This window comes from Prosopis cineraria, unplaced genomic scaffold, assembly GCF_029017545.1.
Source record: "Prosopis cineraria cultivar Desert tree isolate PC_DT_omini unplaced genomic scaffold, ASM2901754v1 PC4, whole genome shotgun sequence".
Classification (NCBI taxonomy): Eukaryota; Viridiplantae; Streptophyta; class Magnoliopsida; order Fabales; family Fabaceae; genus Prosopis; species Prosopis cineraria.
In genome coordinates this window covers 7738343-7762171 of record NW_026555335.1, presented here as the reverse complement: position 1 = coordinate 7762171, position 23829 = coordinate 7738343, and the positions used below count along the sequence as shown (strand labels likewise).

The 23829-nt window shown below is 33.0% G+C and overlaps 2 protein-coding genes across 6 annotated transcripts; both read left to right on the top strand.

Annotated features, from left to right (window-relative positions):
- The first annotated feature begins 8613 nt into the window (after positions 1 to 8613).
- Positions 8614 to 11369, top strand: LOC129308376 (ATP-citrate synthase beta chain protein 2-like). Its single transcript, XM_054949457.1, has 5 exons — positions 8614 to 8737; positions 9658 to 9774; positions 9909 to 10015; positions 10239 to 10327; positions 10838 to 11369. The coding sequence occupies exons 2-5, from the start codon at positions 9675 to 9677 to the stop codon at positions 11031 to 11033; spliced, it is 492 nt and encodes a 163-aa protein (XP_054805432.1). The 5' UTR covers positions 8614 to 8737; positions 9658 to 9674; the 3' UTR covers positions 11034 to 11369.
- A 1861-nt stretch (positions 11370 to 13230) lies between these two features.
- On the top strand, positions 13231 to 15793 carry LOC129309571 (ATP-citrate synthase beta chain protein 1-like). Of its 5 annotated transcripts, XM_054951187.1 has the most exons (9): positions 13231 to 13288; positions 13361 to 13437; positions 13582 to 13721; positions 13833 to 14254; positions 14355 to 14484; positions 14674 to 14781; positions 14891 to 14967; positions 15106 to 15173; positions 15265 to 15793. In XM_054951187.1, exons 5-9 carry the CDS (start codon positions 14421 to 14423, stop codon positions 15551 to 15553), a joined length of 606 nt encoding a protein of 201 aa, XP_054807162.1. In that variant the 5' UTR covers positions 13231 to 13288; positions 13361 to 13437; positions 13582 to 13721; positions 13833 to 14254; positions 14355 to 14420; the 3' UTR covers positions 15554 to 15793. The 5 variants fall into 5 exon arrangements, with proteins under 5 accessions (XP_054807162.1, XP_054807163.1, XP_054807161.1 ...); XM_054951188.1 differs by having other exon boundaries at positions 13582 to 14254; positions 14355 to 14405; XM_054951186.1 differs by lacking the exons at positions 13231 to 13288; positions 13361 to 13437; positions 13582 to 13721; positions 13833 to 14254 and having other exon boundaries at positions 14359 to 14781.
- The last annotated feature ends 8036 nt before the right edge of the window (positions 15794 to 23829 follow it).

The window sequence follows — 23829 nt, the reverse complement described above, 5'->3', positions numbered from 1 at the left end:
CGATCCAACGATGGTTGCCTCTACAGCTAGAAACTAGATGATTATTTTGATGATTCTATTGAGATTGGTGTGTCAAATATCTTGCCATTTTATTTTTTAGATACGATCTGGTTTTTTCGCAGTAAAATTTGCTTTGCAGGCAAAGAATTTACCATAGTAGAAGCAATTTCATCAGCAACTTCTCGGCTCAATGATTGCCCGTTGCACCTCAATATACTTTGTATTTCAAGCAATCTCAAAGGTTGTCGATTAATTCTCTGACTGACAGTGTTGAAGGATGACAGCTAGAAGTTTTTCAAATCACTAATTAGTGGAGTTTGGACAATTTTAAATTCATGGTTCATTCAGATTTCTATGAATCCATTAATATAAAATATACTTTTTACGACTCTAATTTACGTCATTTTTTAAAAAAAGTAAGGTGAAAAATAATATCGATAGCAATTTTGTAATTAAATTGAAAATCAAGAAAGTTATTCACGTCTCTTTATTGAAAAGTGACATGGCAAGAGAATGATCCATGTCTCTTCTCGTTAAAAAAAAATAATAATAATAAAAATAAACTATTACTATAATATATATACATACATAAGAAACTGTGTCATCTTTCAAAAAACAACGCGGCCTGAGAAAATTCCATGTCGACGTGGCTTGTTGAGAAAAATAAATAAATTAAAAATCAAATTTAATTTTTATTTTTTAAAGCCATGTCATTTCAGGGATTTAAATTTCAGCTGAAATACAAATCTCAATAAATTTTTTTAATTAAAATTAACCATATCATTTTTTAAATAAATGATGTGGTTTAGTTTATTCACATCACGTGTATAATTTTTTAAATAAGATTTTTAGTAGTCATGTCGTGTTTCTGCGGAAACGACATGGCCACTCCTTCAACTACATCCTAAATCAAGCTTCCCCAGTCATTTACATTTTAAGCTTCATTTGGTATGGTAAAAGAGTTTTTAATAAAATTAAAATTAAAATAAAATTAAATCAAATTTTAAAAGTGTGTTTGATATAAAAATAAAATTTTAATATAATATTAATTTGTATATGTATTTAAAATAAAAAAAGACTAAATTATCTTTTTTTCTCAAAATTAAAAAGATCTATTTTATTATAAATGAATAAAAAAGATGAGAATAATGAGGTTCACAAATTGAATTCAAAAAAATTGAAGTAATTTCATAATTAATATGATAAAATTAAATTTTAATATTTTTAATAAAATTAAAATTTTTAAAAATTATAATTTTTACATACCAATCGTGTTTAATAAAATTTCATCTTTAATTTTATTTTCACCTCATCAATTCAACGCTACACTTTAGACAACTCCAAAAAGGCACTCTCACGCAGAACCCAAACCTTTCACTACAGCTCGCCGTCCGACGAGTGCTCGAACTACCCTTTCAGGAAAACTCAAAGGCCGTCTTCTCTCCTTTATCGGCGACCCAAAGCTGAAGGTCCCCCATTTAGCTTGAGTAAGCTCATCTCCTATCCTCTTTCGAGCTCAACTCGTCTCCTTCTCTCCTCTCCCCTCCTGAAACCGACAACTTAGTAAAGCTCAACTTCTCCTCTTCATGGGTGACCCAGAGCTTCCCTCAGCTCTTCCTCTTCGTCGATGATCCACAGCTCCTCTTCTTTGTTTAGCTTCGCTACTCCCCAGCTCCTTTCCTCCTCTTTATTCTCGGCATCCAGGTTTTTTTTTTTTTTAATTATTGTCTGCTTATCCCATTAATTTTTTATGCCCAAGAAACTTTATTATCTTCGGCTTCTCCCAATAATTTGTAGTATATTGATTTTTAATTTATTGAAAGATTCTGCTTATCCCAACTTACCTTTTTCTTGGTTGATATTAATTTATAGTATACTGATGATTTGTGTTAGTTAAAATGCTTAATTTGGTGTTGTTAAAATGCTTAATTTTAGAGGTCCCGTTTTTACGTGGTTGGACTCTCATGCTGGTCCAAATTTTTTACAGGAAAAATTTTGCCAATTTTTTTAAACCTTAACATGTTTGTGAAGTACCGGTGTTGAACTAGCGATACAATTTTGAGAATTTTTGAATGTATGTTGGTCTTAATTAGTGCCATGAGTCTTTATTTTTCCATCATTATTTTGATTTATTCAATTTTTTGAAATCACTGTTTGAACTTAATATTCTTAGCTCTTTTGTGTTGAAGTTGTCACAAAATTAAAGTACATGTTTGCTTAGCTTCAAAAAATTATTACTACAAATTTATTTGTATCATTTTGAAAAAATTAAGTTTGCTTAGCTTTGAAAAATATTATGTGTAATGCATGGATAGTTTAATATTGGTATATCATTTTCATTTATACTTAAATTTTTTATTTGATGATTTGGACTAAAATGCTTATTTAATGTTGTTGAAATTTGGAGAGGTTTTATTTTGAAGGAAAAACTCTGCTTACTTTCCCCCCTAATCTTAACATTTTGTTCAAGCTCAAGTAAACTAGAGAGTTGCTAATTTGGTAGACTCTATGATAATTGGTTAGGTAAAAAAACAAAATGAATTGTAGTTAAATGAATACCAGGAGAACGAGTGATGAATATGAAAATAGTATGGACCGGTTTTTTGAATTTTTTAGAAGAGATGTTTCTAGTAAAAATGAGAAATAATTTTATCCTTGTGTTAACTATTTGAATAAGTATGTATTGGATATTGATGAAATAAAAAAAGTGTTTGATTTGTGATAGGATAAATATGAGGTATATAAAATGAATATGATATGAGTAGTAGGAAAAATTTTTACATCTCAAAATGAGCAAGCTGTGAATAACTTAGATAATAGAATATAAGATATTATTTGTGACATTGAGATAAAGTCATGCAATTGAGTTCTAAAATTAAAGGAATATACATAAGTTAATTTTTTTTTGGTAAACTTCAGTTTTTTTAATCCTTAAAGTGTTCTAATACCTTTTTTTTATTTATATTTTATGATAGAACATTGAAAATATATTATATGACTAAAAGGAAGCATTGCTGATCAAAATATACAACTAAAAAAAAATGTCTTTTTGACTTGGATCTTACTAAATGTAAGTAATTTGAATCGGTCAATTGAGGTGGATCAATTAACTTTCCATGGCCCCCATCAATAGTGACATTGAAATGGTTTAAAAAGCAAGGTAAAAAGAAGTTTTTTTTTTTTTTTGTAGCAACAGTGAGATCACCATTAGTTGGATCGCCTCGTGCGTAGATAGGAATATCATGTTATTGAGAATGTAGGCAAACTTCAAGTTCAATTGCAAGCTATATGGCAAGCTCTCAAGTCTCAAACTTCCATCAATGATGTTTTTTCCTCCTTTCAATGAGGACCCCGTTTACTTAAACGTACTTATCAACCATATATTAGAGATGTTTGTCAACACCATGACATTTGCTGATACTGTAACATGTTATTGGTGTCTCTCTCTATTTTCTTCTGTAGGCTAAGATTCGTGTCAGTAAATTTTAACAGCGTTGCATTCTTTTTGAATGATGAAGGCTAAATCATTAATCAGGGCAAACTCAAGGGATCATATTAGGGATGGATCTAGAACCAAGCTAATAGGGGGTTAAAATACAAAACTGTATTATAGTGGGGATTAAAATTAATTTTACCATTTTTGACAAAGAAAAACCAAGTAATTTTAACAATTTTTTGTATCATGTCTCTAGATCATATTAATAAAAATTAAAGTTGAGGGATTAAATCAATAACTAAAGTAAATTTAAGAGATTATAAGTTTTTTTTTTCCTGCCATATGTTATCAATGCATATATCACTTAAACTAGATCGGATTATTGGAGCTATCACCCTTTTCAATAAACTACATCCACATTCATTGTAGAATTACACTGATAAAACATCTAAATTGATCCATTCAGGTACTCGCTAGTTAGGTACTTCATTGGCTCACTATCAATTATAGAGACTTTGAGAGTTTATAATTATCCACCTTTGTATGTATTTGTGTTTGGGCACTTTCTTTTGATGTGTTTGAATTTTTTTTTAAATATTTGCCCTTTTAAAAAAAACAATTAATGAAAAAATAAATATACACCTCTTTCCTCTATGCGGGGACGGATTTAACGGTGGCATACCGGGGTGCTTGCCATGCTATATTTTTTACTTCCTTCGCGTTCGGTTAAATTTTCCTTGTAAAAAATGGTAAAACTACTTCTATACCCTGTATTTTATAAAATTTGAAAATTCCCCCCCCCTTACGTAGCACTCTAGATTCGTCCGTACTAACTTATTTGATTTTAGTACAAAACTTTGGTATTTAAGCTTAAAGCTGAAATAAGGGTCAATCTAGAGATTTTATTTAAATAAAGTTTAATCTTTAAAAATTATTTTTTTAAAGTAACTAAGTTTAGAGCCTAACTTTGATAAATTTTGTAAACTTCAAGTCGCTATATAGTATTATTGATTTTTTTTTGTGGAACACACATTTGAAACCAAAAAAGACCTGCTCGCTTGAAGCCCTAATCCTATATGATTTTATTATTATTAATTTAATGCATTTTAAAATTAATTTAATATAATTTAATAAATATCAGTGTATAATATAAAATTTCTAATATTTTTTATTTTTATAATTATTATATTTGTGTATTTATAAAAAAATAAATTATTTTTTTAACCAAGATTTGAATTTCCTTACAAGACTTTCAAATGTGTGTTGTTTAATTTCTAAAAGATCATGAAGATTTTTTTTTTAATTTTAAAATATCTTAATTAATTTATAGTGCTTAATTTTTTTTGAACAGGACTTATGGGCCCAGCTTTGAGTTGTTCAAATAAGGGCTTTGTCTCAGAAAAAAGTAAAACATGAAAAATCAAACTTAAAAACTCAGGCCCGTAAAGGTCGAGTCTGCTCGTTTCTCTAGCTCTACCTAAGCTTGTGTTATTATTGGCACCTGAATGTTTTTCCAACTTGTTACTTAACTCTCCTTAAGTCAAAACTAGAAAGAAAATAAGTCAAAACTCAATTTCTTGTTTCAATTGACGTTGTAAGTCTTTAAATCGTAAGTCTTTGAATCGTCTAACTTTCGTGTCTCAGTCAAACTTTCCTCCTTCCTCTTTACTCTCTCCCCCCTTTCAAAGCCAAACTCCCTTCCCTTAAAATCTCACTTGCAGACACACTGTCATGGTCATCTTCATTTTCATCTTGATCTTACTACAATCATTTTGAATCATCTTGACGCTCACACGAAAACTATGACATTAGATTCATTCTCTTCCATACTTTGCTCATATAGCATAAATGTTGTAGCCCTTAAATTTTTCTCTAAGCTCCTGCCTCGCTCACCCCTTATCAATCCTTTTTACCCCAAGCAATTCTTGCGATCCTCGAACGATGGAAGGTGAAGACTGGTGTCATGGAAAAGTTGCAACGGCGATAAAGGTTAATAAGTGAGGACCAAATTCTTGGAGCGTTAATTGAGACAAGAAATTAGGTTTATTTATTTTCTTTCCATTTTTGATAGCCAGCAATGGAAATCTCTGTTAAAGAGAGTTAAGTAATGAGCTGGAAAAAAACATCCAAGTGGCAATAATATATTAAAGGAAAGTATATTTAGGACATAAGCTTAAGTACTTAAGTTTTGCCTTGTTTTTATTAAAATGTTATAATCCAATTTATCTATTCTTTATAATTAAATAATAAACAATTTTTCTTGATGGATGCTGGTTTAATTAAAATAGTTTACAATAGTTATCGAAGGGGCAGATATTCAGAGTCGAAATAGGTTATGAATCAAGATTAGCATGCAGGAGCTCTTATCTTTTAGGCAGATCAATTATTCAAAATTCAAATTTTGACTTCTGTAATAAGCAAACAAAAATTTAAGTAAACTGAGTTACGGACTATTACTAGAATATATATCTCACAGTTAAAAAAGTACTTATAGAAATACTTGTATAATAAATTAGATTTAAGTAATATGATTAACGCCTATGAATTCATTCTATATATATATATGAGCAGTCACTTTTCTCGCGGACCATGTTCTTGGACGCATCTTCGCACTTTCTTCATGGCGTCTGTTTCGTTTCATTTTTTTTTTTCCTGTTAGCACTCTCTGCCTCTAAAACCTGTTTCTTAAAATTTTAATTCTGTTGTCAGTGTTAAGTGATTAGTATTGAATGATTCTTCCAAGAAACTGAAATGTTTTTGGGTTTTAATCAGTTATGTTTTCTTTTTTTTTATAACAACCGAAACCAAAACTAATTAACCATTCCTTACAACCACATTAGAACCATCCTTATCAAGAATGCTAAGGAGGTCAGGGAAGACATTTGTGAATACATGAATACTATTGTGTGTGTGTCAAAAGTCTCATATTGCCTAAATGAAGAACTCTCTAAATGTATAAATATTAAAGAATGAAGTGAATTAATAAAATGGGTTTGAAGGAGAAGTGAGCTTGTGCATATGAGATAGGCTAACACATTCAAGAGGCATTAGATTTTTTTTTATCAAATTATTTTTACAAAAATAATTTGATAAATAATTATTTTTAGCTTACATGAAAAACCTCAAATTTTGTTGTTTTAAATTTAAATTTGAAGCTTTGGCAATTTTTTTGGACATTAGACCACTTCTAAAAACTAATTTTGTTGAGCTAATGTCTTAAACGCATGTGTCTACCAACGTCTCCAAATTAATGGTGTTTAAACGTGATTTATGAGAGTGTAACCAATGTCTTAATTAGGTGATTATGAGCCAACATTCACGTCTCCATCTTCAAGCTATATATAGCCATGGGTGCAGACAGAGCAACTCACCAGCATCTTGAGTTTTTGAGCCAATTCTCTCCTCCTTCTGCCATCTGATGTGTTGTTCATCTGAGTGTGTTTTAGTTTATGCTGTTTTGGTTCCTTGCTCCGTAGGAAGTGCTTGTTTAATCACGAAAAACTGTTGGTCCATCATCCCAGTGTACTGAAATAGTTTTTAAGGACAGTATCCTTCCGAACACGATTCAAGCAGCTTGTCATTCACGTCTAACTGCCAGTGCTGCCAACAAATACCAAGTAAAGCATTCAGTCTTTGCTTAGCTAAAAAGTTTGCTGCAGCATTTCTTTCTCTCGGCACGTGTTGGATTTTAACATCCTAATCCCTATTGAGGAAATTTCGAACCTCCCTGATAATACCATAATCTACATGTTGGGCATTTCCTTCGCGTTGTAACAATCAATTGCATTAGTAGAATCAGATTCCAGCACCACTCTACGAAATCCCTCGTCCCAAGCAATCTTTAAACCATGCATGCATGCCCATAATTCTGCTGTTAGGTGGTCTCCATCATCAATTCTACTAGAGAACCCCACCTTGAAGGATCTGTCAGGGGCAAGTATAGTCTTCCACAAGCACCCACTTGATGTATTGCAGAGTAGGCTCCATCTACATTAACTTTAATCCAATCTCCATCTGCTATAAATTCAATTAATTATGACTTTAGGCTTCTCAACATGTAGAGTTAATTATTGCTTTTATTTTGGCCAGCAAAATGAAGTAACCATATAAACAAAATGAGTTAGGAAGCCAGAAAAAAAAAAAGAATTAGGAACATTTAGCTATTTAGTGTCGTAAATTTCAATCTCGCTGGTAATAAATCAAAGAAGAGAAAAATATGAGGTGAGATCATGTTAATCTCCTACTCTTAGATAGAATTAAACCTATTTAACTAAATGCTTGATTTTAATCTTTTTATATAGGGCTGGGATAACAACTAACCATGATTAACTAATGCTTATTAACAACTAATTTTCTAACACTCGCCTTATGAGGCTTATCCAGTTTGATTAAATATATGAAGTCAATGCGAGAATGAACTCCAGAAACAATTTTACATGTAACTCTTTTATTTTCTCCTAAACTGGCGTCAGAACAATCTTCACGTTCATGCTGTCTTTGAGGCTACAAAAATAATAATTTTGATGAAGCTCGCGTGATTACTTTAATAACCATCGTATCACCCAAAAAAATTGTAATCTTATTTTCATTTTCTTAAAAATGGTTTTCTTTTTAATTTTTAGTTTTCCCTTCCCACAGCCCCCCTCTTCTGCAGACAAGGGAGACTATCAGCAATACTATAGTCATGGCAATAGCCGTGAGCTAGCAACCTTACCTTACTTCACGTAGCCGTTCTGATCTCTCTCAATATATAAACCTTTCTCTTGCCTCTTCAGAATCCCACCATTTTCATGTTTTCTCATCTCCCAAATTACTACTGCACACCCCACGCTTCCCTGCTGATTCCATAAGGCCAGTGAATCAGGTACCCTCTACTTCACCTTTTAATCTCTTCTTGTTCTACTGCTTTACAACCGGTCTGCTTCCTTCCACTTGCGATCTGGAATATCCGGCTTGTACTTTCAAGGTGCCCATTCAAATTCCTATTCTCCGTCTTGTTATCTGAATTGAAAGTTCTGCGACTTGTTTTTCCACAATGCACATTTAAATTCGGTGCCTAATTATTTTGTTACCTTTATTTATTTATTTATTTATGTCTTAAATATGATGGATTTAGAGCTCGGCATCTTCTTCTGGGAATCCAAGTTGTTGTCCCCATGCAATGATTGGAACTTGATTCAATTACGTACATTGCGTGGATTTGGATTTTCCTGCAGTATAGTAATGGAGATCCTGCAGGATACGCTTTCATAGTAGCTCAGCTTCAATGTTCATGTGTTGAACTTGATTGTTCGAATTCACGTTAGTTTTTAATTAGTTACGATGTCAAGTCTGTTTAGTTAGAGCAGTAGTTTGGCAGCTTGGAATTTGCTATGATGGTGAATTTGCTCGGGTTACTTTCTTTCCATTTTATTAATATTCTTTTGTAAATAATATATTCTCTACGTTTCTCTTTCTTGTCGCAATTTCCTAGCGATGGTAGCGCTGTGAATGCTTTTCCCCAAACATTACTGAATTTGCTCTTCTTGGTAAATGGAAGTGATATCTTTTACCTATCTGTGTGCGTGTGACGTTGTTCTCTTCCTTTTCAATACTGGTAAATTTTCCGGCTGCTAAGTTCTTTACCCCCCCCCCTTCTTGAATTTGTTTGAACGAAATAACTTTTCGCCTCAAAAAATTTCTAGATCTCCTTTCTTATTGAATGAATCTTTACTTGACTGTTCAACTTCATTTTTTTGGCCAAATAATAACTTCATTTTGTTACAATAGGAGCCCAGAACTCTGTATCGTTTATTTCTCCATTTTTTCCTCAAACTCCTCCATTTTGCTGATTAATTCTTTACTTGAATACTGTTTCTTCTTTCGTGATTTCCCTGGCCAAGGAAAATTAAAAGGTTGCATTCCTTATTGCCATGAATTGTATCTCGTAATTTTTTTTTTTTGGGCCTGGGGAAATTATCCTCTTGAAGCTATGTGCTGTTTGAAACAGTTGATTACTGTATTTATAATTATAATATATTGCTGCTTGAAACAGCTATACATTATATGCATGAAACTTTTTTTGTGGAGATGCAAACTTTATTTTATTTTGTTATATATATATATATATATATAACATCACTGTCAAATATTGCTTTTAGGTTGACAAGTGTGGTATCCCTAATATTTTTTAATACCAGTTTGAGTGCCAACTAAAAAATAACCTGTTTGTATATCATCAGATCTTTGTTTCTTCAAGATGGCAACTGGACAACTGTTCTCCCGCACCACACAAGCATTGTTTTACAACTACAAGCAACTTCCCTACCAGCGGATGCTTGATTTTGACTTCCTTTGTGGTTTGTACCGATTCTTTTCGTCTTCTAGCTTGTTTTCCATGGTACTCTTCTGGAGTCGGACAGACTATAGCAAAATTGGACAGTTGCATGTTGTATGTTCTTATTTTTACTGAAAATGCCATTTTTTTTTATAGGTAGGGAGACTCCATCAGTTGCTGGAATCATCAATCCTGGTTCTGAGGGATTTCAGAAGCCCTTTTTTGGTCAAGATGAAATTGCCATCCCAGTGCATTCTACGCATGTATTGCTTGTTCATATCTGTTTGCAGCTTGTCTGTCCATTGCCTTACATTTAGATTTGGAGGCTTGAATTTGATCATTCGATGCTTTTTTCTTCATTTATTTTTGCCTGGAGCTTTTTCTTCATCTTAGTTGGCTTCATTATTTGCAATATACTGCTAAAAAATAAGCCATCAACCTGTAGTGAGTGATATATGGGTTTGACTGGGTGCAAAATGCTCTCAGCTCTGTGTAGGCTTATTTTGCAGCATTGAGGCAGCTTGTGCTGCACATCCTACTGCTGATGTCATCATCAATTTTGCATCCTTTAGAAGGTCTGTGTTTATTATTGGGGTTAAGGGTTATTTTTATAGCTCAATTTTACTTGGAGGGTCACTAGAAACTCTAAACTCAATTATGAGTTAATTTTGTTCCTCAATGTTAAAGATATCCTCTTTTATCATCTTATTATTAAAAATACTTAACGTCTGTTATTATTCTCTTTTATATTTTTCTTGGGTTAAGGGTCATTTTTATTTTTCAACTTTTATTCGAAGGGTCAATGGGCACCCTAAACTAAAATATTTTATAATTAAAAAATGTAATGTCAGGCCCACTAATGGTCAACAAATAGTGGGAAAATAAAAAACGGTAGGATGATAAGGGAGGGAATATTTAAAGTGGAGAAATAGAATTGATCTACAATTGAGTTTAGGGTCCCCAACGACTTTTCGGATAAAGTTGAGGAACAAAAATGATCATAATCCTTTGTTATGTATTTTTTTGTGACTTGGTGTGTCTTGATGCACTGTAGGCTGATAATGATTTGATTGATATGCTTGCAGTGCTGCTGCTTCATCCATGTCCGCATTGAAGCAGCCAACAATTAGAGTGGTTGCTATTATTGCTGAAGGCGTACCTGAGTCCGACACTAAGCATTTGATTGCATATGCCCCGTCAAACAATAAGGCGAGAAGAGAAATGGAAATTCATACTTACACAAACAAATGGCTAAAAAAGGAATGTAGCCCGGCAAATTAATTTCACTGCTGATGCTATGGTAGGTTGTTATAGGCCCAGCCACTGTTGGGGGTATTCAAGCTGGCGCTTTTAAGATAGGTGACACAGCTGGAACAATTGACAATATAATTCAATGCAAGCTGTACAGGCCTGGATCTGTTGGCTTTGTTTCTAAATCTGTATGTATCTATTACTTTCCTTTCTTTGCGTTTCTTGACAAACCTCTTTTTTGATCTTGTACAAACCCTGAAATTTCCCATAATCATGTTGTGGGCGTATTTTGTATGTGTTTGCAAGTATGCACTTTTTACTTTTAGATATCATGCCTGGTTTATCCATCCTTGCTCTCTACTCACAACACCGCTCAGTAGAGTTCCCAAATTGTGATGAGTTTGCTGTTTTTCCTTTGTGAATCTGTAGCAAAAAATTCAATAAAATGAAAGACAAGGGCTTAGAATCTTGTGTTTTGTCTATCTTGCTTGTCCATCCTGATTTAATTCCTAAAACCTCCGAAATCAGTGATGGAGACCACGGTAGCATAAGATGCTAAAGTACCGCATTAAGTAGCCTAAGATATTCTGTGAGATATTTAATTGAGTTAGTTCTTCCACTTCAATAATTAGCTCTTGCGGGAGGGCTCCTTACCTTACTCCAGAGCCCACCAATTGGTATTAGAGTGAGTTGTTGATGGTTTCAGAAAGGACTGACTATAGAGGATTCTAATTAGTATTTAAGTGGGTTTTATATTGATGGCATACCCTTCATATCTCGTTCTTAAACCTGACTTGTGGAATGATTTCATTCGGTGAAGATAAAAAACTGAATATCTGAGTGGAACAGAACAGAATGGAAGAACAAGCGTATGTTTGTCACTTACCTTGCAATCTGTCAACAGCACATCCATCAACATCTTTAAATCTATTAATCTATGCTTTTGAAAGAACCTAAGATAATAAAATCCTTTAAAATTAAATAATTTGGTGAATACTGAACTTGCCCATTGTTGATTTTATAACAGAATTATGACATAATAAAACAGTAAACTGCTCACTTTCCCTTAGAATTATCCAAATTAAAAAATGTAAAGTATTTTTTGAAGAGTTAAATGTTTCAAAATATAAGACATTTTTAGTATTTTAAGGTGTAATTAATGTATTTTTCTAAAAATTGCCCTTAGTAAATAAATAAATCATTTTATATTTATTTTTAAGTGAAATACCTTATTAAATAAGGATAAATATGAAAGAGAGTGTTAGTTTAAAAACAATTAACTAATTTACTAGGAAATAAAATTTGATTAAAAATATTTTACATTTTTTAATGAAGAGAGTATCTCTTAAATTATGAAATATTGAAGGGAAATAAACATTTAAGGACCATCTAAGAACATTAATTACAGTTAAGGACCGTAAAATTTTGACATTTCAAGAAATGACCATGATCCTTGGTTATAATTAAAATTTTTTCGGTGAATTATTTGGTACCAATTTTCTATATTTTCAGCATTCATCTTTTATATTTTTGGAGATTTATCTTTAGCACTTTCAATATTCAGTTTTTCTATTTTTTTAATAATAACCTTAAATGTTTTCAGTATTCATCTTTTATGTTATTTAAGATAGGTGGTAGAAATAAAAGTTATTTAAGATAAGTTTGTTTGAGATAAGTTTTGAAAATATGGAAGATGCGTATTAAAAACATCTATGATGACTATTAAAAAAATGGAAAAACTAAATGCTGAAAATATTAGAAATGAATACCGAAAAGTCAATGTTGAATGTTGAGCACTGAAAATATGAAAAATGAGTGTCCAAAAAAAAAATTAACTCAAGAAAATTTTAATTTCAATCAAAGACCATAGTCTTTTTTTGAAATTTTAAAATTTCATGGGGTCGTTTCTTTTTTTAAATTGGGAAAAAGGGGATATCATCCAACAAACAAACTATACAAGAATCATATAGAAAAGCCAGAGAGAACAAAGGAAAAGGGGTTAAAAGCTCAGAAGATTACGTTACGTCAAATCCTAGATTATGTAAAGAGCTAATTAATTTCATGGTTTTTAACTTTAATTAATTTTCTTACTGGATCCTTAAATGTCATTTTTCCCAATATTGGAATGTAGTCAAATAGTCGTCTAGATTTGAATATTATTTCTTTTTGTCACGTAATATCTACAATACTGCTTCTGAGGGGAGACAAACTTTGTGAATGGTAGGGTGGGATGTCCAATGAATTGTACAACTCTATTGCTCGGGTAACAGATGGAATTTATGAAGGTACCACTGTTTGAATTTTATCTTTCTGTATTTCTTAAATTTATTGTTGGGTTATACCTTGTTTTGCTATAGGCATAGCGATTGGAGGAGATGTTTTTCCTGGTTCTACACTTTCCGACCATATTTTGCGTTATGACAACATCCCCCGGGTAAGCTGTCTTTTCCCCTCTTTGGGGGACTGCATATCATGTCTACAAACTATAAGCAGCTGGTGAGAATTCAAAGAATTTAAAAAGTTTCTTGTTACGAAACTGTTTCGATTTATTTTAAATCTCAGGTTAAAATGATGGCAGTACTTGGGGAATTGGGTGGACGAGATGAGTATTCTCTAGTGGAAACCTTAAAACACGGGAAGGTGACAAAACCAGTTGTTGCCCGGGTCAGTGGAACCTATGCACGACTCTTCAAGTCTGAAGTACAATTTGGTCATGCTGTAATGCTGTATGCTGCTTCTCCATTATCTATGACTAAGTTTTCAATTAAAGGATGTTATAAGAGGACAACATTCCTAATGCCTCTTGGCCCTCGTACACATATATATCAGGGAGCTAAAAGTGGTGGTGAAGTGGAGTCTCCTCAAGCGAAGAATCAAGCACTTAGAGAAGCTAGAGCTGTTGTTCCCACTTCATATGAAGCTTTTGAAGTTGCAATTAAGGAAACATTTGACAAATTGGATAGTTTGCAGTTTTTCTTTCATCCTGAGCTTTTGCTATATTATAAATGTGAGCCTTATTACCCTCCACAAGATCCCAACCCCTAAAGAGAGCAGTGCTTGGAGAAATTTCTCTAGTGTCCTTCATTAGCTATAATGCTTTTGGCTAATACTTTTATGGGTAAAAGAAGGGAAAATCGTGCCAGTGAAGGAGTTTACTCCTCCAGAGATTCCTGAAGACCTTAATTCTTCAGTTAGGAATGGAAAAGTCCGTGCTCCAACTCATATTGTTTCCACAATCTCTGATGATAGAGGCATGTTGGGGTCCATCATCCATTAATTCCGTAACGCGGTATTGTTTTTGTGGCTTAGACTTGATAGTTGAACTAAAGTCTCCTCCCAAATTTTCTGCAGGTGAGGAGCCATGCTATGCTGGTATTCCCATGTCTAACATTATTGAAAAAGGTTTGGGTGTAGGTGATGTTATATCTCTCCTGTGGTTTAAACGCAGCCTTCCTCGTTATTGCACACACTATCGAGGAAGGTTATTGATTACCATCCTTTCTCTCCTGTGTCTATAGTTCGTTAAACTGGCCGATGCTGAGGCTCTTTATATACGTCTTTGTGCTGTCAATGTATCATTTAGATACTGCTTTGTGCAGCAAACTATTGATTTCTTCTTTTAGCTTCTTAATTGCTAATATATATATATATATATATACACCTTTGTCAGATATGCATCATGTGTTATGTGCAGACCATGGTCCTTGTGTCTCTGGTGCTCACAATGCTGTAGTGACAGCAAGGGCAGGGAAGGACCTTGTCTCCAGCCCGGTATCAGGTGAATATTGCCCTCGAATTTTCCCCTTATGGAGTATGTTTAAGATTAATGTCCTGATACAGTATGCCATTTTTTCCATGCAGTGGTGAATAATGAGCTTCTGAACCAGGTTTGCTTACAATTGGTCCTCGATTTGGTGGTGCCATTGATGATGCTGCTCGTTACTTCAAGGATGCTTTTGACAAGGTATGTTATCAGCCTTTGCCACTTTGGCTTGTTTACCTTGTTCTTCTTAATTTATATACATATACATATATATATATATATATATATCAGCAGCCTCTGCTACAACAGTAACATGGGGACTATGCTATGCCTTGTCAGAATCTTACACCTTACGAATTTGTTGAAAGTAAGAAGAAGGGCATCCATGTGCCAGGAATAGGGCACGGGTACGATATGACTGTTGTGCTAATTCTATTTCTGTTGTTGATACTGTAATGTTGCAAACGTTTGAAGCTTGGTTTCACCCTATGAATAAAGTATCAAGAGCAGAGACAACAAATATAAGAGGGTAGAGTTGCTACAAAAGTTTGCAAACATCCATTGTCCTTCTGTGAAATACATCGAATATGCCGTTCAGGTTGAAAACTACACCCTTAAAAAGGCAAATAACCTGGTTCTCAACGTAGATGATGCAACTGGGTCCCTTTTCTTGGATCTTCTTGCCGGCAGTGGGATGTTCACCACTCAAGAGATCAATGACATTGTCGAGATTGGCTATTTGAATGGGCTATGTGTGCTGGCTCGCTCCATTGGACTGATTGGGTGAGTTGCATCTTCTTCATTGTTCGATTTTTTCCCCATCTGGACCCTTTGTTTTGTTTTATATATGAGAGTAGGTCCACTGGTCACGCATTATTGTTGTTTCTTTTTTGTGGCCTTTTTATCCACTTGTCTCTTGTGGACCAAACTCCAAACAAGTCCACTTTCATCCATGAGGTGGTCCTACGTTCACTGATACTGATTGTGCTTATTTGTGATTAAGTGTACGGTAGTGCTGTTGCCTGTATTTACTTGATCGAAGTCTTATGCATTTAAAATCTTGTTTTACTCCGACAGGCAATGCATTCTAAATCTGTAGTATTGCATTCCTGATGCGAAATCATGCTTGAATATCTTTTTACTACTCACTACCACAAGATTGATCCTTGTTTTCGTTCAAAAAGAAATTTCTTCACGTTATATCCTAATTGTCGCTAGATAAATTTCAAATTTCTTGCTTCGATATATCAATGAAGCATTCTTACATCGGCAATATGCTGGAATGTTTGTTTTCAACAGATTTTAAACTGGGGTTGTACGACCTGGGGCAATCCGTGCATTTTTCCTTTTGTAGGTTGTGCCAAAATTGTAGGAAGAAGTCTAAAAGTCAGGGCTTGTGTGCTGTTGTCCGTTTGAGAAATGATAACAGTATTATAATAATTGTTACATACACAAACTGACACATGTACAATTGCATACTATAGAAAAAATTATTCTAATAAGACGGAGTCTGTTTTTTTTTTTTTTTTTACCTGAATAAGACTCTGTCTTTGAAACAATATATTTTACAGAATTTAATAAAAAACTTATAATATAATTTATCTCCTGAAAAGTCCTTTCTTTATTTCCTTTTAGTAAAACTATGGTTTAAAAAGAATTTTTTTTTCTAAACTTAATTAATAGTTGTTCTCAAAAATTATAAAAGGTATCGTCACTTGATTAATTTTAATTGATTTTTTAGTAAATATAGGAATAAAATACTATTTATACTGTTAAATAAATAATATAAATACACACGCACATTATTTCTTTATATATGCACATATGAAAAAATTTTCATTCCCTCTCCCGACTAGAGCTGGGAATACGGGCGGGCTCGACCCTTAAGGGCCTGGCCCTTATGGGCTCGGCCCTTTAGGGCCTGAGCCCTAAAGCCCGGTTTTCCATTTTGACCCCCATTTCTCAAGCCCGGCCCTCATATTCAGGGCTCAAGGTCAGGCCCGTAAGCCCTTTCTTAAAAAATAAAAAATTAAAATAAAATTAAACATTATAAATAAATTAAAATATTTTTAAAATTAAAAAAAATTAAAATCATCATAATTTTTTAAAAATTAAATAACATACATTCCCTCTCCCGACTACCAAATTCCCCCCCCCCAAAAAAAAACCCAAAAGAAAAGAAAAAAAGAAAAACTCCCAAGTTTGCCTGCGGTATTAGATGCGGCTGAGCTGGCCAGCCCAGTAACTCATTTTGCATGGAGCTCATGGGAATAATATCCACGAGTTGCTCAAGTCAAGTGTTAGTAAACTTAAAAATTCATGAGCATTTTATCAAAAAAATGAAAAAATAAAAATTCATGAGAAAGAAAAAAATAAAAATAATAACGACAACACCCTAATAGATGATAAAAAAGGGAGTTAAAGAGTCTGAAGTGAAGCTACTAATGGGAAAATTTTAGAAATTATTTTAGACAATTAATAAAGATAGTAATGACAAAACCTTGTTTTTATCAGAACATATAATAACTTAAAAATGTCGGATATTATATTCCGTAAAATAAAACGTATATTTGGCTGAAAATTTTTCTTGGCGGTAGCAAAATATCTTTGAACGTTGACAGCAAATGGACAGGAACGACTTGACTTACCTGTCATTACCATTACGTTGCAATGATAAAAATCATCGGTGGTGTCCGCCTTCTCCGTTACAGTCTTTACTTTTATGGCCACCACCGTTGTCGCTATTTCATGGTTGTCCAGAAGGTCTCCGCTTTTTATTTATATGTTACATATGTTATATATTTAATTTTTCAAATAACCAATAAAATATCATTCAATTACTAATTGTAAAAGTTTACATTTGTGACTTAATTCACAATCTCACAGCAAATAATTTTATACAATTAATTGTATTTTATGTATTTTAAATAGTAAGTATCCATTATGTATTATCTCACTCCACTAAATACATTTAATAAATCAAGCTCATGATAATCGAGAAATTATCTCCAAAGAGTGATTACCAAGTCTTTAATTCAAAAATAAAGGATCCCAAATTTTTCTAAATAAAAACAAGTTAACATCGATAAAAATATTTCACATTAGAGTAAAGATAAGTTTCGAAAGCATGAGATATCTCATAGAAGTGAAAGAAGTCGAAAAATGATGAAGAATAATTATGTCCTAAAATATAGAGCAATGCACCACGGCGGGCGCACTATGCGCCATGGTGTGTTGCTCTCTGTGCCATGTGTTGCAGCTCAGGTGTCATACGCCGCGACGTGTTGCATGAATTTTCACTAGTTCTATTGTCAATTTGACAGTAGAATCAAAAAACTTCTGACTACACCGATTCTTCGTCTGATGTCCGAATGACGTGATCTAAGTATCTATAAAAAGCTCTTTTCTTATACTAGCTAATGGCATGAGTTTCATTTCCAAAACACATCACACTAGGAAGTTGAACACCCAAACATATTTTTACCACTTTTTAACACTTTTATACAAAATGAGTGTCCAAAACTCTCAACAATTGCCAAAGCTTTTTCTAACACCTAGACCATGTTCAATAAACTTAGGACTACCAGTACAACACATTGCAAGCATCGAAACATCATTATAATTGAAATTCACTCGTTAACCCGAATTTAACAAAAACAAAGGGGGAGGTAAATTAACATTTCATTCAACTCAAATCATTTAAAACATGCTTAAATCTTTATTTCTACACTTGCACTAGTATTTTGGCCCTATAAGCATATATATGACAAAATTACATAAAGGCTAAGGGCCTAAAATACAATTTTAACATTTTCAAACCAAAATAGTGCAAGTATGGGTAATATACATTCTAGAATTGGCAAACATATGCTATTACACAACTACATTAAAACTAGAGGCATACAAGAAGGAATGTACTAATTCCCCACCTCTTTAGTCTTCTCCTCTCAACACCAGAGCTAGAGCCCAAAAGTATTAAATAAGATAGGTGAGTCTAGCCACTCAGAAACCAAGGTTAAACCTACCCTATGCAGTTATATATCAATTATAAAACAAATACATGCACAACAAGATCAAATTATATAAACATTTGCCCATATGTCACATTTTATCATTTATCACCCTAGAGCTTCTTTACTCACATAATTAGGTGCATTATCACTATATTCTCAGATATGCGAGAAGACCCATACTCTGGCGACCTACCACCACTTAGCATGTGTGACACGTCATGTATTTACTTAGGCAATGATTAACCAACCTTATATCCTTCTTATTTCTTGAGACTGAAATCGTGGGCTATAACATAGATTAGGACTCCATTAGTGTGACTGGACTACCTAAACTCACTAATTGTGAGGTATGACCCGGTTAAAAATCACAGAACTCACTCTCGGACCATAGTTTCCCTCATTTTCGAATCCCTAGGTGTCTCATACCCTAGGCTACTCTCCTCATTGAACCGATGGAGATAGTTAGGTTCTAGTCCCTCGACAAACTATAAGACAGTCCCTCAAAAACAGTAGGACAAGGCTATAGCCCCCATGCACCGGAGGGCAACCTAATTACCATATGAATTTTCTCTACCCCAAATCCATAGGCAAACTCCCGCCACTGATCATGCCATAATCATTACTCACTTGAGTTTACTTTTTCGCTTTCATTTACTCACTATACCACAACCACATTTGGCTCATGACCTTGCACTATCCAAGTGTGTATTCTCATCCTTTTCTTTCAAATTTATTTCTTATTAACACAAAACTATTTCTACACATCATCACATTCATTTCTAAAAATATAGGCATATTCATAATAAAATCCTCTTAACTTTGCACTTGCATTTTCAAGCCTAAAAATAGCTTTTTCATGTACTCAAAAGCTAATATCTATTTCTTACTTAAACAACAACAATTCATGCATGTAACATTCAAAATCTCACACTCAACAACCAATTAACCATTAATTAACATACAACTATCCAAAGTAGAGTTTTTTCCTTGGATTCAAACTTTTGAGAGGTCAAAGGTTTACCTTTCAATCAATTTACTTCCAAGTTTAGATTTTCCACTCTAAAAAGTGACCAAGAGCCAAAACTAAAATTAACCAATTTGAATTCCATCAACATAACAAACTCAACCATTTAAAACCCTCAATCTCTACTACTAAATTGGCCCAACCTTCACTTTACAAGAGGTGGAGCCTAACCATTAAGTTTAATAATTACCTTTAGCCCCCAATAGCATTGATGAGCCATTAACTCCCCATTAATGGCATCACAAACTTCCAACTACCCATAATAAATGGGATTTTCGGACATTTATGGCGCGCAACAACCCAAGACATCAAAAATTATCATACATAGGTTTAAATACTTTAATCTACCCCCATTAACTCCATTTGAGTCAACAAATTCGGACCCATAACCTATATGGACTGAAATCCCACTTTTACTATCAAACCCCAACCATAAACTCATAAATGTGAAAGAAAAGGGGAGATTAATGGGTATGATACTTATCTTGGGTGTTTGTAGCCATCAAAATACTCTCAAAGTGATCCCTAAGCAAATCCTAGCAGAGCTTTAGCATGCCTCTCCTTTCTCTCCTTTCTTTTCTTTCTTTTTCTATTTTATTTTCACGTCTAAAAAGTGCAGAAAATGGCTATGCATAGTGGTTAGACGCACAACGCATCGCGGTGCATGACACAGAGAGGTCCTCCTTTGCTCGAAGATGGTTATGCGCCATAACGAATGATTTATGCGCCGCGGTGTGTGACATAGCAATTTTAACTCTTCTTTTTCTTCTCCTTTTGATGCCCGAGTAGCCCGCTTTGATATCGGACCCACAACTAAGACTGAAATAGCATCAAACAAGATTATTAGACCTCTCTAGCCACATACCACTTCAATTTACTTAATTACCTTAATTAAATTTAATTAATCAGGGAATTAAAACTCGAGATGTTACATATTACATCATCATAAAATTATTTTTTATTTTCAAAATAAATTAATTTTTTTATTAAATTTAAGAAACTAATTTTTAGAAGTTATTTCTTAATAAAAATATCATCATCTTTAAGATATTTTAATCAACTTTATAACTTGGTGCACTTTTTGTTGGCAGCACTCCACTATCCATCATCTGTTTTGTGAAATTGAACTATATATTATTTATTACTAGTTACTAACCATATTATATAATCTTTCATTTTATTTTTAGTTGTAAATTATTATTAATAATAATTGTTAATTTGTTATACAAAAGGGCCAAAGGTATACTTATGGTATATTATTTTTGTACGTCTTGATTTTATTGTAACTAGACAAGTTTCTAATTTCACGATAAAATTGTTTTTTTACAAAAATTATGAATTTTTTTAAACCTAGAAAAGCTGAGATTATTTTATTTACACGTGATTTACATTATCTGAAATAATAGTTGTAGAAAAGACCTTGATGTTAACCGATGTGACTGTGAGTGTTTACTATTAATATATCTTTAAAAACTATTCCCCAAATCTTACTCCCTACTCACCATCCGGCTTGACTTTGGCTCCGTGCAACAACATCCTTCATGAGCTGGCAAGGACATATTAGCTATAGGTTGGGCCTATCAAATATAAACATATTTTTTAATGTTTTAAGAAGATGGATTCATAAATATTGAGAACGACGTATCATTCTTGCTACCTGTCAGTGATAATTTTTTTTTACTTATCACGCCTATAAAACGCTGAAATAGGCCCAAAATCACAAGCACTACCGTATGAGTTCTGCTATTACAAAAATGTAACAGAATGATTTTTTTTTAGTGGAAAAGAGTATATTTTGACCATATCACAAGCACACATAAACCTCTATTCATAATGTGGGGCCAAATTCTTTCTTCTTTGTAGCACTACCGAATGAACATATTATCGTTGGTTTAAAAAATACTACCTTTAATGAACATAGACGTTACTTTTTTGACCATGTTCCTACTTAATTGCCAAGTGGAAAATTTAAAACTTGATGAAGACAACTCAAAGAGGGGATGACAGCTTTACTGCAGGCAAAATCTGATGAATGTAATCCTACATTGCTTTTTGACTTGCTTGCTCCCTGAAGATAGATTTTATATTAATTGTTACTTTTTTTTAGCTTTTCAATCAATTTATATAAAATAGTGATTCTGCTTTACTGTATTCCTTTCATCGATATCAAGACAGCATGAACTTTTACCATCTAAGGATATCCTCATTTATATAATATACACATTAATCAAAACTTACACTGCATGAAAGGTAACTTGAACCAGCATTTTTGATTCTGCTTTTTTTGTATTCCTTAAACTGGTGTCAAGACAAAATGAACTTTTAAATGTCAAGATATCCTAACTCAGTAAAGAGGGGATGACTAGCTTTACTGCAGGCATCTGAATGAATGTAATCCTACATTGCTTTTTGACTTGCTTGCTCCCTGAAGATGATTTTATATTAATTGTTACTTTTTTTTAGCTTTTCAATCAATTTATATAAAATAGTGATTCTACTTTACTGTATTCCTTTCATCGATATCAAGACAGCATGAACTTTTACCATCTAAGGATATCCTCATTCTATATAATATACACATTAATCAAAACTTACACTGCATGAAAGGTAACTTGAACCAGCATTTTTGATTCTGCTTTTTTTGTATTCCTTAAATTGGTGTCAAGACAAAATGAACTTTTAACATGTCAAGATATCCTAACTCAGTATAATATGCACAGTAATCAAAACTTACACTATTTCTTGTTTCTCATTTAATGACCTTGGTTACCTCAGCTATTGGCGTGTTGTAATTTATAATATGCTTTCAGTAACAGTTGGGATTACTTAACCTAAATTGTAAGCTTGTTATTTGTAAGCATAGTTGACAGCATAAAAGACATTGCATCCTATTTGTTTTGTATTTCCAAACATTAATTTACGCTAACTGCAAGCAGAATTTATATATAGGACGCAGAGCTTTTCCATCTGATTTGGATTGATCAATGATTACATGAGCCAGCCTACGAAATTACCTATTAGGTATTTATTCAACCTATATGAAGACAAAATGCTCTTTTATCTTCACTATATTATTTATCAGTAATAGAAACATGGTGCTCAAAACTTTCACAACTCCATGCATATCTTGTAAGCATCTTGGTTACCTCAACTGTGTTAGTATCACGTAGCTATATTTTATCTTTTTTATCATTTTACTGTCCATGAGTAGTTGGTATCACTTGCTGTAATTTTGCTACCCATTTTGCTTGTAGTATATCATTTATTCTATTTCTTTTTACTTTTAAAAGATATATGAATTGTGATATGAAGCAACCTTTCCTATTGTGTTGTTGTTACTTTGCTCTAAACATGAATTCTTTTTAAGTACTGTGCATGTTGAATGGTAAGATGATATTTGAACATGAAATTAACTTATAGGTACTTTTCAAAATTGGCCCACTTATGTGAAACTATGGATAACCATATTTTATAGTTTTATTACATGGGAAATAACAGCCAAAACTACATACCATCTTCTTATAAATATGCTTTTGTTCATAGTCTTTATGCACAAATCATATTGTTTAAATACTTATAACCAAAATGTCTCGATGCTCATTGTTGAAAAATTTACATGATGGTACTGATAGGTGGAGTATCCTTGTGAGAGTTCAAAGAAGGTGGAATGTCTATTACAAAGCATCACCAAATCAACTGTTTTGTATCACAATAGTCTAAGTTGATGAAGGGGTAAGTTGTCAAATTCCATATAAACAGTATATTTTTACTTTTATTCAAGCAATATTGTGTTTTCAGGGAAACAAGATTCAAGCAAGTGTTCTCCAAAAAAATCTGCATGATCAATACCATGACAGACCTGTGGAAGCTTAGACATATTTTATTGCTAATTTTGTTGTCACTGCTAATAACAACTAATTTTGAGCTACAAACCATCCATTCAAGATCACCTTCATGCAGCAGACCTTTATCAAACAGCAACTTGGAGATATTTTGAATAACAGCTACTCATTCCTACCAATTTCT

Coding starts and splice junctions, on each gene's coding strand:
- LOC129308376 (XM_054949457.1), top strand. CDS start 9,675: ATGGCAACTGGACAACTGTTCTCCCGCACCACACAAGCATTGTTTTAC. Junction 9,775..9,908: donor TGATTTTGACTTCCTTTGTG/GTTTGTACCGAT, acceptor TTTTTTTTATAG/GTAGGGAGACTCCATCAGTT. Junction 10,328..10,837: donor AATTTTGCATCCTTTAGAAG/GTCTGTGTTTAT, acceptor ATATGCTTGCAG/TGCTGCTGCTTCATCCATGT.
- LOC129309571 (XM_054951186.1), top strand. CDS start 14,538: ATGCTGAGGCTCTTTATATACGTCTTTGTGCTGTCAATGTATCATTTA. Junction 14,782..14,890: donor TGTCTCCAGCCCGGTATCAG/GTGAATATTGCC, acceptor CTTCTGAACCAG/GTTTGCTTACAATTGGTCCT. Junction 14,968..15,105: donor TCAAGGATGCTTTTGACAAG/GTATGTTATCAG, acceptor ATGCCTTGTCAG/AATCTTACACCTTACGAATT.